Source organism: Melopsittacus undulatus, chromosome 9 (assembly GCF_012275295.1).
Source record: "Melopsittacus undulatus isolate bMelUnd1 chromosome 9, bMelUnd1.mat.Z, whole genome shotgun sequence".
Lineage (NCBI taxonomy): Eukaryota > Metazoa > Chordata > Aves > Psittaciformes > Psittaculidae > Melopsittacus > Melopsittacus undulatus.
Window position 1 is genome coordinate 31,426,754 of NC_047535.1, and position 19,668 is coordinate 31,446,421.

The window sequence follows — 19,668 nt, forward strand, 5'->3', positions numbered from 1 at the left end:
CAGTTTCCTAAACCTCACTCCTGATAAATGTGCAGTACACATCTTACCCCAAATTTCATTCTCTATATTTTGATTATTAAAACCTACCAGTCAATACCATTCTGAGACACATTGGAATGAGTGGGCAAAGATTTCCCTCCCCCCCCCCCCCAAAAAAAAAAAAAGTAGTTATCTGGTATAATTTTATGATAGAATATTTTTATAAAATCATTTGTACTAATTTAAGCATTTATCATTATATGCAAAAAGATTTCTTGATGAGAATATTATAGACGGTGCATGTTTTTGACATTAGCATTTTATTTGGATGACTAATCTTGCAGATGTGAAATTTTAATGAATTATTCATGAAAAATCTCTCCTCTGAAATTTCAGTTTGCTGCTAATGCTAGTTATTAAACATTTTATTTTTCTTTATAAAACTTGATGAAGGAAATAAATGTGTGCTTACTCGAAAGAAAAGAAGGTGGGTATTTCCTTTCAAGTTTGCCTCGAGTGACAGCGTGACCTGGGACTTTACTCCTCATGGTTTTGTGGACCAAGGGGTTGATCCTGCAGCACCCTTTTCACACATGTATAATGTGCATCCAACCCTTCCTACCGAAGCCAGCAGTGCCCGTTAGGGCACCACACTTGGGAGGCTCTTCAGCATGAGGCCCCAAACCCCTTCTTTCACACTTTCCCCTTTGAAGTCATCTAATGAGAAAGCAAATACCCTGAACTCCCTGTGACCCCAATGGTCAAACAGTGATGGGCCTGGAAAAGCAGATGAATTCTTTGGATGACAACATCCTTGCTTCCAGGGCTCAACCAACCACCCTGTCCAGACCGGTCATGAAACCACCACTGCAGTATCTTGCAATTGGGGGAGACCCACGGAGGGTGATGAGACTGTCCATGGATGTGCTGGGACACAGGTGAGATGCTTCATGCACCACCACTGCGCAGATGCGACATGGAAGTCATTGGCAGAGGAGGGGGAACAAAACAAAAACTTAGGACATGGCAACTTGCATTACCAGTGTGAACAACCAGCATTTTTATTGCATTTGAGAATGCTATAATGTCAGTAATTAGTACTGACTACACAACATTTTTTATTGTCTGTATCAACAGACATGGAATGATGGAATTACAGTTGATGTAAGGAATGAGTTTCTTTTATGCCTTATCAAAAAAAAAAAAAAGAAAAAAGAAAAAAGAAAAAAAAATCTTGTTACTGGCAGCACATACACACAAAGCACCATGCTAACAGTCTGGACTGTACCATTTTCATCAAGGCTTATGGGTAGAAGACACTTGTTTACCTGTTCTGGGCCCATTAAAATGCAGACTGTGACTGCAAATTCACCTCGCAAGACTAGAATACTAAATGACTTCGGAAATATCTAAAAATTCACTTGGAGTTCATTAACCAAAGGTACCAAAAGATTTCAAAAGAGTTTAAACATATTTGGTGGTGGGTTTTTTTTTTTCCATGCTATAATGAACGTGAGATTATTTGCAATCTGAAAACTACAATAGTTCAAAATTATTTTTAAAAACTTTATATATATATATTTATGTATGTATATATATAAAATATCTAATGATCTGCAACAGTTGTAGAACCAGAATCCCTGCCCCGGCCTCTTCCCAAAGTGGGAGCTCCAGGAGAGGGGAGATGCAGGACCTACAGCGGGACTCTTGCGAGTGAGAATCAGAAAAGGTCATTTTTTGTGGTCACTTATTCTACATAAGCCTTGATTTTTCATTTCACTTCGAGTTGAATGCAGAAACCCAACAGGTTTTACATTTACAAACTTGGGGTTGTTGTTTTGTGGACAAGGAAGGCTTTGACTCTCATTCCTGACAGCGATTTACCTGATACATGGTACTACTTTCATAATGTACGCTTTTCTTTGAGAAAAAAAACATGTAACAAATTGTCTTTACATCTTGGCACCTTGTAAAGTTTTTGTCTTGTTTTATACAAAAGTTCAATAGTTTGACACTCCCCGTTATTAATCACTACTTCACTGATAAACTTTGAAAGTGTGACCCTGGAATTCATCATGCAAAATATTTACTGCAGCAGGAGAAAAACAGTTCTTTTTTTTTCCTTTTTTTCCTTTTTTTAATGATTTTTCTTTTTTTTTTTTCCTTTCAAATAGATGAACTTTAAGACAGCCAGAAAAGGCAGTGGTAAGGTGAACAGAAGGGGTGGGAAAGTATCAAAAAACCAGCTTAAACACAAAAACTGTACAAAACCGCTTCGATCAATGATAACAGGAGAAAAAAAAAGAGAAAAAAAATCTGTCAACTATGTTACAATTTAAAAGCTGAAAAAAAAGTCAGGGATTTTCTCCCACATGTCAGCAAATGTCATCCAATATTCTTAAAGCAAGGATAACTAAATAAAATACATGTGCAGCGTATTCTGCAATTCCATTACATACAGTAGGTTTTTTTTTCTTTTCAAAGCTATTTTTTTTTAGTATAGTTAATATAAAGCAGTTGCACAAAAAGCAAAAGGTGTTTTGACAAACAGGTCTGCATTTATTCCTTTTGAGGAACGATATCTAAAAAAAAGGACCTTTCCACCTTTTCCTCCCTCCCCGCCCTCCCCCCGAAAGACAAAGGCTCACACAGACACAGTGGGATATATATGTACAACATAATAAACCCCTCCCTAAAGAAGCAACTGTATATCCAAAGGGACAGAGAATCAGAACTGTAAAAATCATAGTGAAGTTTGCTTGATGTAAAGCCTGAGATTTTCAGTTGGTTCTTCTGCAAGGCTGCGACACCTGCCAGATATGTTAAAATCTAATTTTTTATTTCTTTTTCTCTTTTTTTAAGTTTTTTTTTGTTTTTGCTACAGTCTTTAGACTAAGCATGCAAGACATACAACTAAGTGCAACTGAGTGAAATGTATTTTTTTTTATTTACTCATTCCCTAACAGTTTGGACTGAGGTATGCGTACTAACAGTTTTCTCATGCTGTTATCTTTACTCATGTCTAGCTACACATGCTGAGGATGAACTAATCTACCAGATTTTAATCCCCTTCTGAATCCCGAACTAACCAGCAAACCACTCAGTTTAGAAGCACAGGGCTCAATTCTCATGATCCCCATCTGGCTACCGCCGGCACGTCACGAAGCTGCCTGGATATAATTTAAATGAAAAGAAAAAATGTTTCAAATGACCACAGACTGCCCTTTTTTCTTTCTTTTCTTCTCTATTTTTTAATGTCTTTTGAAACAGAAAGCAGAGTTGAGTTTTTATCAAAGTAACTGCCAATAAAATTTCTTGTACCAAAGCTTATGAGTGGACAGGAGTGTTATTTCCTCATGAAAAATGCTGACCAAAAAAAAAAAAAACTGAAACAAAACTGAGCAAATGTGCCAAGATCAACCAAAAACTGAAGCAGTCATCCTAGCACAGTCCCGGAACAGAAGTGGCACAGAATCTGTAGAACCAAAGACCAAAAAATTGTTTTTCTTTTAATTCTAGAAATACTATTACGTTGTCCAGTTTAACTGTGGGAGCTTTTCTGTTCTCGTCTGCCTTTTATTAAACTGTCTCCTTTATCTGATACTCGAATCTTCTGCGAAATAACTGTGTCTTTGCTTTCTCCAGCTCCCTTCTCATAGCTCCACCAGTAACACTGATTCCTAGTTTTAGCCTCAAAAGCTCTCCTCGATTCCTCTTTACAGACTTTCATTTTGGTCACTGTAAAGAATTGCAAATAAAAAGTAATAACTTTGGTTCAGACATCTACTTGGCCTTCTAAATTTTCTAGAATAAAGGAGCAGTTTCCCTCTCAGGTTAGCAATAGCCCACATCTTGTCATTTCCCTCTAAATTCTTCAACCTCCTTTGATCAACAATAAGAGGATATTTGGCTTCATAAGATAAAGCATATAACAGAGAACATAATTTACCTTTGTGTAATATCTTTGGTAATTTTAGGAAAAAAAAGGTACAAAGAAGAATATAAATTAAGCTCTGAAAGGCTTTTTGAAATAATAAAAAAGCTACAGTCCTACATAAATAAATGAGTGATGGAAAGTGGTTGCAGAATGAAAATGTTTAGGTGTTTGGTGACCAAGGTTTATTGACCTATCGCAACAAATTTTGTATGTCGTGTTTGCTTTGAAGAGCCTTGCCAGTTTTCCCTAACAAGCTAATTCTCTCCTGGATCTCCTGTCTCCTACGGCGAGGTTTCCATACTGGCTGGTGTAATATTGCATAACAATCTTAACTGCAGTACTGGATTTGCACAGCTGAAAATTAACACTTTTAGCATTAGTGGGGCTCCGTCCTTATTAACTCCTGTAACAAGTTCAATCTGAAATCTAATTTGTATTCAAACAGATTAATGCCACCAAGCAATTCTGAACCGATGTTTAACCGTGAAACATCACCATGTACAATAACAATTTAATGAAGTCATCTTTCCAACCACTATTTGCAAATGCAAATGCATAAGAAGAAAAAAAAATAATTGTAATAATAAATGTACAGGTGCCCATCTCTGTAATCTTAGATATTCCAGAAAGATTTGTTGACCCATTAGAACTCGTGTTAAACAACCGAGAACCTGCCACTGTACTATTCATCCTCTAACAAAAGTGAACTCTGTTGGTGCTGCATATATTACTTTGTGCTGTTCAATTTTGTGGCATTTGCTAATATTCACCATTGCTGCCAAAAGAAAAGTAATAAAAAATAATCAAAAACCCCAAACAAAAATATATTAAAAATACTGCTTTGTGGAATGAATCTGTGTTGCTTCCTACAGTGTTTCTATGTTCATCTGTCATTCATTCTCATTCTTGCAGTACTTCGTTCCTCTCTCTCAGTTGGACAACCCTTCCACATGTATCGTGCAGCATTTGGGACCTTTTCAAAAAACAACAACAAAAAATAAGGAGACACCAAAATGGAATGTTTTCCATAGCTAAAGAAAACATGGTGGCATCTGAAGGAAACTGGAATGAATGACAGAAAAAACTACAAACAATTCAATGACATTCAGCTTCGTATAATAAAAACACCTATTAACATTCATCACAAAGTACAGAAAACGTTGAAGCCTCCAAGAGGCCCTGGGCCCAGATGAGGCCTGAGGTCAGAACTTAAAATGGTAGCGGAGAAGTGGGGCAGGGGAATAAAAGCAATACATTAAGATGTTTGGGATAATTTTTTCTTTTAACCCCTCCCCGATATACACGCTCACACGCACACACACATATCCACACACGTGCACACACAGGCCTTCCCCATCCCAGATGGAAGCAAAAAACAAGGAAAAAAAAGGAAAAAAAAAAAAGAAACCAACCAAAAAACAAAAATATGGAGTAAAGGCAGTGATAATCAACATGCAGTACTGTGCAAATATGTTGTCCATTGGAATCCTTAAAATCTGGGCAAAGACTTGATCTGCAGTTCAGGTGTACATGCTCAGTTTGATGTCCTCAAATGTCCAAAATTGGCAGGACCTGCAGTCCACAGCTGGCTGCTAAATGCAAGTGAATCAGTTTAGCAAATTTACAACACTGATGTTGACTGTAAGAGAGGAAAATCCCAAGTACCAAACAAGTCCATCCAATGCACAGAGTACAAATTCCTTTTTTCAACAAAAAGTAGAAAAATCAAAAATACTCCCAAATGGGATACTTGATGGCACTAAGAGTTAACATATTTCATAGCTGTCAAAGTGGACTGAGAATCCTCCAGACTGTACAATAATGGAGAGATTTCACAGCTAAGTTTTGACGCGTTTTTCCAATCTTCATTCTCAGCATAACGATGTCAGACATACTCATTCTATGTCCTCATTTACAGGTTCATCTTCATAATCTCTGTCATGATCGAAATCTGGACTGTGGTTGGCTGTTGTCACTAAGGATAGCGGGCCTTCATTTTCATCTGGATCTAACGGCTCTTCTTTGACATGCACAGGGTGCCTGGAAAGACAAAACCATGGTCAATCAGCAAGTTGTTCATTAAAAAATGATTTTTCACAACTTGATTTGGGGAGAAAGATATGGTGGCTTGGGGGTTCAGATTTGATGCATCAGGTCTAAGAGCTCCAGCTCACCAAGGATAAGACCCTCAGCTTCTGCACTAAAGCCGAGCGAAGGCTATGCCAGGAAAGCAGCGCACAACTTCCCTGGGAAAACACTCTGGGAGGAGCACCTCAATTGGGCTTCCGTCTCAGGATCGAGAGAAAAACGCTCTCAGCTGACATATTAAGTTAATACAATCTTTGGATAAATAAGCAGAATAAGCATCCGAATGGCAAAGCAGCAGTTTGCTAGTCTTCCGAGCCAGCAGAGGCTGGGCTAATCATCGCGCGCTGTGTGTGCAGCGTCTCTCGTTAACATGCAGAACCTGTGAGGCAACTCTCCAGAGGACGACCCCAAGTGAGGTTCTATCATTAATCAACTTCAAGCAAACACAGCAAAGAGACACCATGATACATGCTTTAAACTCCAAATTAATGCATATTTTTACAAACTGTCAATAAGGGAAGAAAAGCCCTGCCAGGAAACACAAACAGAGAGGAAAAGGCTCGCTCAACACAACAATATGATAAGAAAGCACAGTCCTAACGAGAATAATAACGCTGTCAGCTGTAAACAAGGCAGAACATGATCCCCAGCTCGTGGTGGGCACAAGGATGTACTAAAGAGATGAGATCTGCCAAATTTCTCATTACAGCATCTCACATGAATAACCCGCGGGGGAACGGGGCTTGGTCATTCAAAACGGGTATGATAACAATTGAAAATTGTTGTTCGTAAATCATATTTACAACAAATCCTATACAAATACAAATTACCTTCCTCCCCCCTCCCCCCTTTTTTTTTTGTTCAACAGCTTTTGAAATGTAAAATAGCCATGTGAGTCAATAGTGTCTTGTTGCTGGGACTTTAAAGGAAAGTAGGATTTTATTGACATTACCAAGTATTAATAATGCGACACAGCAATGGAGACCCTGTTTGCTTCCTAAATAATTGATGTTGTAGGCAATCCCTTAAAATAAAGTGTTAATGAGTTCAAGTCCCACTCTGTCTCTCATTGAGTTGATATCCACCTCCTAGAGTCTTGGGTTTTCTCCATGCAGGCTGACTTAACCCTTTCACATAGGCTCTGTGAAACCATGATCTGAAGTACAAACCCTCCTTGTAAGAACTTCTCTCTTGTGCAGCTTTGCTTTAAAATGAATGATTTAAAATAGCTGTATTTTATTTTATGGTCTGTGTGGATAGGAGCGACAATACTGTTTGTACTCTGCTGCACTGGTGGACAGCAAGAATAAATCACCGAACAGGGAAAATGGGCTTGGTAGCCGTGTACAAGCCAAAGGTACTCTGCCTACCGCAAATGACCCAGGTGAACCAGTTGTATCCCTGCACAGACTGCGAAGGTGTACCACACCCTGCTTATTTATTTTGACTTGAGTTTAGGAAGCATCTAACATGCTGACTACAGACATCTCTAATGCGAGCTGTGAATGACTTCCAAGTTCCTACATATTTCAACTTCTTGAGTTGTAAAGTCAACAAGATCAATACTTAAGTATTAACTGCACCTTCCAACCCATCCGACAAAGGAAGAAGTGATGCAATATCCATGCACACACACTTTTTCCTTTCAAATTATAGAATCAGAGAATGGGTAGGGTTGGATACATGCCCTATCAACATACTCTGGGAGCAGAAAGGTTCTTCTGTATGCTGCATAATTTTTGTAAAAAATACAATGAGAGATATTGCTCATACAGTTTTGACCTAATTCTTGAAAAAGGAGGGGTAAAAAAATACTGTGAGGAGATGATTCAAACATCAGAGGTTAGGAATTAGCATAAGCACACCAAACGTCTCATGAGCAATCATCACCACAGAGGTGTGTGTGTGCTAACTGTCCTGGCGGCTCATGGTCCTGATGAATGTGAAACCATGCCGATTATCTGCAACTAGGAAAACCCGTCTTACGAATAGGCTGTGGGGGCACTCACTTGGGAGCAAACATGAAATTAAAAACAGAAGAAAAAGGGTCAGAAAGTGCCTACATATAGAGATAGATAGAGTGCGTGCTACCTGGCCTTTATGGCAGTGATCTCTTTTACTGCTGCTTTAATTTAGAAGTCCTGTTTGCTTGTTTCTGGCTTTGATGCTGCTGCTGGGTTTGTGGGATTTGTGTTTTATTTTTTAAAAGAAGTATTATTTTTGAAAATGCAAATGGGAAACTTTAAAAGGAGAGAGGAGAACACATGTCACATGCAGCAGAGGTGGCCTTGCTACATGGACCACAGTTTGTCCAGAGGCTGCATCCCACCACCTTGTGCTTTGCCAGAGGGCAGAAGAGAATTGGTGCCATCAGGTAAGTATATTAACCACCTGAAATGCTGTGAAAGCTCTTTCAAAGGTCCCTGAAGCTTTCCAAAGCAAACTCTGCCCCCCTTCTGGTTTTGTTATGAAAGCAGGTGAAACCAGGTGGTTTTAACTGAGTTTCTCTTTGAGGTTTGGTGTAGTTTCCAGAAGTCAAAAAAGCCCAAAACTTCAGGAGTGAAAAGCAAAGCAAGCACCGAGTTGTGAAAATGGCTGTTTGACCCCAAGCAAGACAAAGCCAGAAAGGGCCAGAAAGCCATGGGGAGGCACAGCCACGCCAGCCTCCTCCAGCAGCTCACGTGTTGCACAAACATCAGACAGCGTGCCTGGTAAAAAACTCCATCCCCCAAATTAGGAGGGTATCTGGGAAACACACCCCCTGGGGAGAGATCTGTCAGGAAATCAACAACAACAAAAAATCAACTCCTTGTGTACTCTGTCAGCTGTAACCACAAAGTAGCGTGTGAGGAGGAAACCTCACTGAATCTGTGATTTTGCTTAAACATTTCAGAGCAACTGAAATAAATAAGGTTAAATAAGCTCAAGGGCAAAGGGAGACGTTTGTATCTCTCAAGTTAAGCTTGCATCTCTATTTACCAGTTCACCAAAACCCCAAACTGGGGAAGGAAAACTTCCTTTAGATAGTAAAGGATTCAGTTTCTTGAATTACAGAAAAGGTAAATGCTGGCCTAAGCAAAAAGGCAAAAAAAAAAACCAAAAGCAGAGGGGGTGGGGGGCAGACAAAGAGAAGAAAAAAGAAAGGGTTTCCCATTGCTGTTTTTATAGTAGCAGAATCTCAGCACATTCCTTTTAAGTAGACGCCTAAGACTCCAGAAGGGGTTAACAATAAATAACCTTGCTGAACACAGATTCCCCTTCTTTTCACATCTGAGTAATTCTTTTGTTTGTCCACTCTGGGAACAGAGGAGTTTTTAATAAAGCTGACTGTTGTTTAAAGCCACTGAGTACTGGTGGTGCACACAGCATGGAGTAGTTTGCTTTGTGGCTACCTTTGGAGCATATCAGGATGAAAGTGTTATGTCCCCAAGCTGTAATTATGCGACTACTTTCTAGTGTTTCAAAAGGAGGGAGAGAGAAGGGGGGGAAAAAAAGAAAAAACCTAGCTGTGGTTCAATGTGTCATAAAAAGGAAACGAATGAGCAGTAATAAGACTTCAGCTAAAGTGTTAGACTTCTTAGCTGTCATGTTAACAAGGTCCTTTAAACCTTACAATAAAGTTTAAAGCTTGATTTCTTCTAATACACTGAAATAGTTTAAAAAATAATTTGCATGATGACAAGGAAATCTGTTCAGAGAAAAAAATGGAAAATGTCATTAGCAAAGCAGGCTGACGGGAAAGAAGAGGTTGCACAGCGTCTGGAAATTTGCTGTTGACTCATGACTGTATTTAGTAAACACGGTAAAACCCCGTGATGAGTGAATGGTGTTCTGGCTTTAGATCCCTTCGAACTACTTAGAAACACCATTTTAAGGGGAAGCTCAGAGGCTGCTATTGGAACATCACCCGGCCACATTTTACTTAAGCAAAAAGAAATGTTGAGCAGAGAACACATATATTATCAATTCTGAGAAAATGAAAACACTCAGGAAACAATCATTTCCATATTACAACAGAAAATTGGATTTTCTGGTGAATAATGAAAATGAGGCATCGCTCCCCCCGACCTCCTCTCTCTCCAGTATTTGTTCTGTGCCCCTCACCTTGGTATCAATGTGCTAAGAGATGATTATTAAGTGCAACAAAGGCCACAGCTATGCACAGTTCTGGAAGATGTCCTAGCCTGTTTCAACTCAGTTATTTTTCCCTCCTTGCAGTCTCTTCAAAGACAACAAAACCTTAGGTGAAATGAGAAGTGCATGAACTACACTAGCCTTGAACTTGCTAAAAAATAATTACTTGGATTAACGCAACATCATAAACATTCATCCCTCTCTGTTAGGCCAGGAGAAACCCTTGGGAGAAGTCTTGTTTCTGGAGAAAAGCCATGTCCCCCCACTCCTCCTTCATGCCAGCCCTACATGGTCACGGGGCAGAGGATAACGAATTGTGACTAAAACTGCCTCAAGATGAATCCGTTTGTGAGGGATGGAAAGTGTGTCATGCAACGCTACTTTGGAGGGAGATAATTAATACTGCACAAACAATCACTGGAAAAGCTAAACACGATATTTGAATGTTTTGAAGTAAATGGCGAAAGACAATGTTTAAATTAATTATTAATTAAAAATGAATGTTACCATCTTTAAAGTTTTTTTTTCAAAGCACTTTGTGCACTAATTTAAAATGCTGCAATATCAAAGCACCCAGAGCCTCAGATTCCTTCGTGCCCCCTCCCCTCTGACAACACATTATGCAGGTGGGAAACTTTTTTTTTGCCATTAAATGCTAATTAGTTTCACAACTAATTACAATCATGGTATTAGGTTAATGTTTTTCTACTTTTTGATTTAGACTTACTTTTGTAAATCCCTTATTCAAATTACTTTGAAGCAAAAGACTACAAATTAGTTCTCTTTTTAATGTGTAATGTGAGCTGTGGCAATCCAGCCAGTAATTTTACAGCCTGTTGTGAGGAGCAAAAAGGCAGCGTGGCTCTTGCACATGGTCATTCACACAGGTACCCAACTGCTCAAGAACTACGAGACTTATAAACGCCAGCTTCCTCACCAGCCGCCAATTACCCAGTGTGTAATGTGAGGGGAGGGGAGAGTTTACAGCTTTGCAAACTCACTCCATCACCCCATAAATACTGAGCACACCCATCGGGGCATCACACCCTTCCTGCCTTACCCTTTTCCTGCGCCAGCTTGCTGCCCGGGTGCCATTCACGTTGAGCAGGGACAGCAATCCCCCATTACTTCATGTGGTTATATATGCCCTCATTATACTGCCGTCTGTTGCTATAATGCTCCTATTAATTTTCCTTTTGATATTTTAAGAGCAACCTATAAATCAAGCAGACCTTCACGTGTGCCATCGTTAATGCTTAGTAAGGCCGTTGTGTGTTGAGTGGTTCTTTTTAGACCCACCAAACAAGCCCATTTCCCAGCTCTGCTCCACCAGCCACACTTGTCGCATGGTCCAAAGGGGAAAGAAATCATATTTTTTTTCTCCAAGAAATGCAGTTGCCTATGAGATTTTGCTAAGTTTAAAGACAAGAATTGAGAACAATTTTACAGCTCTGTGTGCTTGTTTGACTGGATCGAGCTGATGGGTTTTATGTGGAAACTGGTAAACAACCTTTTTACGTTCTAAAGAACCTAAGCATGTCACCAAGTGGAGATGTCTCTTCTTGCTGATTCATCCATTAACCTCAGGAACCAACCATGAAGAAAAGTCTCCAGAATCACACTTAGCAGACAGTAAGACAATCCTAGAGCCACACACGTGCCACTTTTGTACTTACATTGCTTGCATAGGGGAACGTCCTGGACTACTGTCACTCCCGTTACTGTTCGTATGCTCCATTGCACCATTGAGCTCTTCCCTCATCGCATTGGCTAAATTGCCCAGAGTGGGATTTCCCATGGAAGCAGTAGTGTATAGAGGTATACTGTTCTCAGCCATTGAAGCCTGCCAAGGACACAAACAAATATATGAGGAGCCATGACTAACGTTTTTATACATTGTACAACACGCTCACTTCTTCCAAAACATTCTCCACATCTACATTATTTGCAATTACCAGGTTTTAAAATATTGTGCTTTCTGATAGGTATTACCCTGATTCCACCAAGGGAAATTTAACATCATTTACATCTGGGTTTAAGCATTCATAACTATAAGGGCTTGTGAGAGGACGAAGCTTTCCATTCCCTATTTGGAATTAAATCCCCTGGAAAAAATAAAACATCCTTTTCCTATTTTCATTTTGCAAAATTATGTTTGGGGCCTTGGGGTTTTTTTGTGGCTTAGGTTTGTGTTTGGGTTTTGTTTTTAATGAAATGGGGAAAAAAAATCAGGACTTGCTGAGCTGCTTAACTTTGTACCAGACCAAATGGGCACCAAGCAGGAGGGCAGCGGTACTGTTTGGTTTTCCTTGGGACCCAAGTGTGAACCAGTGGTTAGTATTAACTGGATCAGTCAAGTTGTACTGATCCACCTGAGAGCTGAACCAGTCCATGTGAATTTTTTAAGCCTCAGCAACTCAGCTCTTACCTTAGTTAATACAGACCTGACCATTTTATTTCCATTTTAACTTGTTCTAAGGAAATGCCATGCAGAGACACACTGGAGTTAACTTTCTAAATGGAAATCTTTGTAGGAAGAGAATAAACTGTTAAATATCTTCCTTCTGATTCCCACCATTCTGCCTGCTAATATTTACTGTGTATCAGTATTAGCTCATGTTGAAAGCACAGTCCTGTGCCCAGTGTGGCAGTGGCCTGAGTGCAGAAGCCCCAAGCCCTGGAGGAGCCAAGTGCTTGGCAGGGATGGGATGCGCAGCTTTCAAAGGCTGCAGCACCCAGGGACTTGAAGGACATTCAACCATTTCACCCATCCCAGCTGGATCTGGCTGACATCATCCACAGATTTCTGAGTGCTGGAGAGCTATAGATGCTGGCTCGGCAGCGCTCAACCTGCTCCAGAGGGAGGTCAGACGGCTGCAGCAGCGGAGGTAAAAAACTCCATAAGGCTCTCCAGGTCTGTGTGATTCAAACCCTGCCCCTGGGAGGAGAATCCATGCAAATGTACTCCCCACTGAATGCTCTCGCCTGCTCCTAATTCATGGGACAAAACTTGCTTGTTGCTATCTGAGCCAGCAGAGTTGTTCACAAGCACAGACAGAGACCAGGCTGAGGAAAGGAAGGAAAGACCAACACTGACTGCAGCATCTTCAGGAGCACAGCCCCTTTTATTCTTCCTTACGCTGACCTCTCCATGTGCAGCCCTATGTGTCACACATGATTACAAAAGCTATTCTAACAGGGAGGATTATTTTTATCTTCTTGATTCAACAACCGGCAAACTCATTGTGATTAGGGGATGCAAAGAATGGTTCACATTTCCTGCACTTGGCAAAATAATGACTCAAGTTCTTCACCCATAGTGATAACTTGTAATTGCAGTAAAGCAATTTACTGGGGGAGAGGTGGGACATGAGGAATATCAGCTATAAAGATAATAAGAGAGGAGTGGGGTGCTTTGGGAGCCCCCAGTTACCCGCTGGGAAAAGAAAGCTCTGGTGAGAGCTGGAGTCCCTTCCACACACAGAGGGGAGAGAGCTGCTGCTTCTTCCTCACACAAGGGAAGACGTCAGAGGGGTCTGGGTGAAGGAGAGGGGCAGCTCTGACACCCCACAGGCAAAGAAAACCAGCCTGCCATCCCAGGGATGTGCAAAGAACCAGTCTTTGGTGATGTCCCCAAAAGACCAGGGGGACATTGCTCCTTAATTAGGCTGAACACAGGCACTAGCAGATAAAGTGGCTTTGTGTCCTAAGAGGAAGGTTGCTGCCCAAGAGAGGTCTGAAATGCCAACATGGCACCAGCCACCAGATGTATTCGCCCAAACGCCTGCACAGCATCTGAGCACCTGCTGGGATTTCGCCTCCAAAATCCAATGAGAGAGGAGAGCAGAGATGAATCTGCTGGTATATTTTCAACCAAAAAGAGGCCCTGTCCCAGGCAATGTATATTGTTCACCCCCATTTATTAGAGGAGTCACAGTGGTTTGGCCCAGTCTCTTCTCTCTATCAATTCAGTTCACACGATCCTATGGGGGGTGGGCACAAATACATGCCACTTCCAGGAAAAGAGGGAAATGGAAACAATTTGGAGGTTATCACAAAAGACAAGAATGGATGGAGATGACGACAACGACACGTGTTTCGGAAATAAAACACGAACAGTTCCATATGACAAGCATATTAATTGAAATTAGTCACATAGTTAACAATGTGAAGAAATGCAGGATCATTTCATTTTTGCCTTTCAGCCTCATGAATGTAAAATGTGCTTGTAATCTTAATACTATTCAAGAGACAAAGCAGTCTTTAAAAAATCACACTTCAGAAGACTCAAGGGAAAATAAGTTACTAATGAATGGTATTTACAGTTGCTTCATTTAAACATGCTTTCCTCTGCTTTTCAGAAGTTACTGCACGAACTCAAATGAGAAGAAACATTTGTTTTTCTCCTAATAATCTGTTTCTTGGTTCTGTAAAGAGAAGTCTGCTAAACCTTTCACAAAATGCAGATGCCCAAGCAAATACTCACAGCCATTAGTGAACTTCTCAAGAAGCAACCCTCAACAAACAACTGGGGTGCAACCACACATGGATTAATTCACAATGTATGGAACGGACTTGAACCCCACACAAACATACACACACCCCCTTGCAAATTCAGGGCACAGTAATGCATTCATATCTTTGTTTCATGTAGCAAACACTGACTTTACCTCGTGCTTCTGAGATAGACTCAGGAATTTGTAGAGAGGGAAAAAAATTACAGCACATGAAAAAGAGCTGGAGACATGCACACTTTTAGGCTGCAAGTTACTAATTGTGTACCAACATTTGTGCATGCCTACAGAGTGAAAAAACAGAATTTGTGTCTTACAGTTTAAATCAATAAAAATAATCTTTTTTTTCTATAGGAATTGCGAGGTTTATTTTCTACTAACAATAGGAAGATATGCAAAAATAGCCCTTAAAAGAAAAGGGGGAAAAATGATCTGCTTTCTCTTTAAACCCATGAACAATAGAAGGTCACGTGCCGCAGTATCCTATCATTCAGCACATTAATAGCTGTGCTAGAGTAATTACACTTGTGGTATTTTTGCCTCAAGTGAAATTCTGAAATAAGAGGATGGAAATTATGATACTGCTGATAAATATTAATAAGTGAACTTTTAATTTTTTTGCCACAATATTCAAAATGCTAAGCATCTAGCTAATGCTGAAGCAGCCTGATATGTGTTTGCCTCCAGGGACTATGATGCTTTATGCACTTAAGAAAAAAGTTTAACGGAATTAAAATTTAATATCTAATTAGAGCAAGGCTAATATATTTTGAAATGAGTGGGGAAGACACACGCCTCTGTTGCATATTCGCTACAGTCATTAATCTTACCTGTAAAGCAGCATTGAGAGGTGTGCAGTAGGTGTGGCTGGTCTGTATGTTTTTAATAAGAGAAGGGTTACTGCATAAGAAAAACATAAAAAGGAGAGTTAAATGCAACCAACTTCTGTGCGAGCGTTTCAAGCATGTAATGCTTCCTCCCACACCAGAAAACTAGAGCTGAGACTGGTTTTCCACACAAGTTCTTCTCTTTTTTTTTAATTTAAAGAAAATAACTGAGTTTCAGGCTACAGTTATCATATTTGCCTTTACTAAATAAGGAACATCATTATCTCTCAACGTTACCTCACCATGTGTTCTACTACCCTGCATTAGCAGCACATCTTGGCATCTCTGCTCATTTTAGCTGTGTTCAGGAGAAATTCTCCAATATTCGCCGTGTCTGGGAGCCAGTTACCATGTAAAGGTCCATCATGAGGAGCTATGAGCAAAAGCATCACGGGACATTTTAAATACTGCTTCATGCAAATCATCCTCGAAGTCGCTCGCAGCAGAGTCCCTCGCAATGGAGCAGGGGATGGTGATGACAGAGGATTTGAGCCACGTTACTTCCTGCCAGGCAATGGCCCGAAAGGGACTGCCTACACCATCACCCTCACAGTCTGGGGCTGCAGGCATGGATGCATGACAGCAGGGACTGCTGCACTGCAGCAATGCAGTACAGACCACACAGAACACTGTGCTGCCCTAAAGGCCATTTTAATAAAAACTATTCTGGTGTGCTATTCTGGACCCTTACTTTACTCATCCTAGGTTTACATAAGGGGTCGGATTTGAGGAAAATGAATGCCACGCATATGTGCTCTCTCTGTAGCAGGCATCTAAATACCACTGGTTCCACCAGAGGGGGGGAAAAATATTAAAAAGAATCATCAAATACAACCTAGATAAAAAGTGACAATGCAAAAAATCTCCAACAAGTTTTAGCACTCACTGCTTAGTATTGGGTTATTTTTTTTTCATGTGGGAATAAATCATGGTGAGAAGAGTCTTAACTGAGTCCCTCCCACAGGGACCAGCAAGGATCAGTTGTCCTGGAGAGATGGACTTCAAGTAAAGGTCAAAGAAAATTGCTTTGGGAACCCCAGGAATATTTGTGCACCATTGTTGTAGACACAGGTTGGCCTGTCGATTATAATCTTTACAGCTGGTCTCACTGCACTTCCAAACTTTCTGAAGTTAATTCAGCATTTCTGTTTTATAAGCACCTTACTCTATTTCTTTGCAAAACAAAGCATACAACTAAAAGCAAAGGAAAACATCAGAATTAAAACTTATCTAAAGCCTTTTCTGGCATGTATCTGTCTTCCTGACAGGTCTATAGCAGCATTTCTGTGCTAGCATAGATAATTATTTTAGTCTGTATTGCACTATAAACAAATGCTATCACAGGCATGTCAAAGGAGAGTTATTACTATAGGCATTTGGATTATCAGAGTAGGACACACAAAATACACATAACAACCAAAAATTTTGCTTCTTTAGCAGCAAAGGTGATGTCACTATTTCGTGAAATGCAAGTCTACATGAGATGGGTAAATCATGCAAAGCAAAGCAACAGCAGAAAAAAAAATTAAAGCAAGTAAAAGCTCTTACTGTGCAACAAGCTCGCCAAAGTTTTCATCAGGGCAGTATTTTCGAGGACGGCCTCGTTGAATATGACGGCCACGTTTAAACTCTTCATCATCAACAGTCCAAAAGGACCCAAACTCATCCTCTACTCTGATAAAGCACTTATGCAGTGAGAGGTTGGTGCGAATGGCACCCTGGGACAAGAGCAGCAGCAAAGGAGATGAAGTGGAAACAAAGGGACACGGGATCGGGGACAGAACAGACATCAAATACAGGGAAAAGGAAAAAGAAAATAAAATGCAATAAGCATAAGCAAATGGTTTGTGAGGGTTAATATGCATTGCCACCTAAAAGCTACTAGCATGTGATGCAACAAACACCAAGCAAGCAGGGTCAGGGTACTGGTGGGCATACAAACAGTAGTGATGAGATGTTTGTCTTGGTTTCCCTTAACTGAAACAATGCGAAACCACCTGTGGTTGGTCTAACACCAGCTAGCAGCCAAAAGCCTCTACGTTAAACTGTAAGCATGATCCAAGCTAGGCTAAGAAGTTCAAACATGGTGGACATACCCACTGATCTTTTGTGGCCTTCGTTTTTGGAACTCTTGTTCATCCACTGTCCATACTGCCCCTTTAACGTTTTCTACTCTCACAAAACACTTGTGAAGACTAAGATTATGACGCACTGCATTCTGCAGCAAGTATAAAAGAGAAAACATTCAAAAACTTTCTATGAGAAAATGCTCATCATTGTCCAAGAACAGCAGCACAGTCAGCTTGACAGACCTCATTTTGCAATGTTAAGCCCCTTGCCCTCCCCGCACCCGCTTGCTTTCCCCAGCTCTTTACATCTTCTTTTGCAAAGACAAAATAAATACGAGCTTAAACCTGAGATTAAAAATTTAAGTTACTCTTATCAATTATCCCCAGTGTGAATGAGAAGAGCCATCATCTTAAGCATGCACGTTGTATAATACAACACATTTCATACAGAATACAAGAGGAACATTGCTCAGACATTTTCAAAACAAATATATACACTCTGTAAAGAGAAACTTCTCCCCTCCTGAAAAAGAAAACAGTTAGAAAGGATTTCACGCAAGTACAGACAGCTCAATTTAGCAGGGAGGCACTGGAGCGGGTGTTGTTGTGGCTTCCCGCAGCTGGGCTAATGTGAATCAGGTGCTGAACCTCCTTCCATACCCACTGCATGGACCGGGGGTTCGGCAGCACCCCACTGCCCAGCCCAGCACTGACTCCTGCCTCCATGACCTGCTCTTATATGGAAGTTGGCTCCTATTTCTGGCAGACTACTGTACTGACTGATCTGAGCCTCTGCCAAGTGAAAACATGAGGAGGGCCCTCTGGAACAAAGTGATAATATCCCCACAGCTCATCACCCAGAGGGACCCACACTCGTGGCATCCGATGCTCAGATGTCCTGTATGCAGCTTGGTGCTGCAAAAGGATGAGCCAGGCCAACCTCTCCGATGTGCTTGGACCTTTAATGAAGCCAGACATAATGACACACCTCGCTATGTCCTGGCAAGCTGTTGGCTTTTCCGTCCCTGCTCCCTCTGAAATGGTGCCGAGAGCCTTGTTATTCCTCAGAGTGTCATGCTCCTTCCCTGTTTTAGGAGCTTTCTGAGCAAATACCCTACTACAACAGTTGGAATTGATGATCTTAAAGGTCTTTTCCAACCTGAACAATTCTATGAGTCTACAAAGCCACTGGAATTTGTACATGGAGCTTGTCCCCAGTGCTGCTGAAAGGGGCTTGGTAAACAGGGAAAACAGAAGAAGCCATTTGCTGAGAATATACAGGCGAACAAATTCCCTATCACTGGCACCACTGATTTAGTCAATCTGGTTGACTCGTTAGCAGGCACAATGCCAGCCAAACACATGGCCTGGGTCTAGGCAACTAAGAGACTACAATTTTTTTCCTTCCTTCGTTGTCTTCTTAGGGGTTTTTTTTGTTGGCTTTTTTTTTTTAATGAACATCGGGTCTGCACTGTGAAAAGGAGCTCTAATCATGAATGTCTAAATCACTGTGCAAACAAAGGGTATGCACAGTGCATTTGTCATGTAAATTAAGAGGCAGTGGTGTGTGTGCCTTGGAGGGAAAGGCTAAGAGTCTTCTGCTACTTTTCCATTTCTCTGCAATCACCAGCACAGTCCCCACACTCCTGCCCATGGTGCAGGAAAAGTTTCAGGGCTCAAATTGCCTTCACACAGCAGTTGCTTGAGTGCAAATGCATCTCCTCTGGCTATAGGTGCTCAGTCCCAGCACTTTGGCTTTTCCACCCTAATCTGCTTGTGAAATGGTGGAAAAATTAACCTTGAATATGCTTTCCCTCTCAGCAAAGCAGAAATGTAGCAGAGACCCAAATGTTCCCATCAGGGCTACCTCCTGCTCTTCTTACTTTCTTCTGCCCTTACTTTTTAACTATTTTGCTTTTCCTCCTCCCACCTCTTCCAGATTTCACTACTTTTGAAATTTTTGGCAAAATCCCTGACTTTAAGGTGGAGGAAAAACATCCCAAAGCCCCACACCTTATGGGCTAAAATCAGCCAGCTCAGCAACTGCTGGTGGGTGCTGC

General features: G+C 40.8%; 1 protein-coding gene across 6 annotated transcripts in view; it reads right to left on the reverse strand.

The window, feature by feature from the left end:
* Positions 1-1,017: 1,017 nt before the first annotated feature.
* FOXP1 (forkhead box P1) overlaps positions 1,018-19,668 on the reverse strand; it is a 385,773-nt gene continuing 367,122 nt past the window's right edge. For 5 of the 6 annotated variants that reach the window (XM_034065980.1, XM_034065979.1, XM_031049209.2 and 2 more), the window contains 4 exons: positions 17,636-17,757; positions 15,483-15,552; positions 11,815-11,981; positions 5,367-5,956 (listed from right to left, as the gene is read on the reverse strand). In XM_034065980.1, coding sequence (XP_033921871.1) covers positions 5,812-5,956; positions 11,815-11,981; positions 15,483-15,552; positions 17,636-17,757 — 504 coding nt within the window. In that variant the 3' untranslated portion in view covers positions 5,367-5,811. Of the gene's footprint in view, positions 5,957-11,814; positions 11,982-15,482; positions 15,553-17,635; positions 17,758-19,668 lie in introns of all 6 variants that reach the window. The other variant, XM_005149417.4, reaches the window with a different exon arrangement.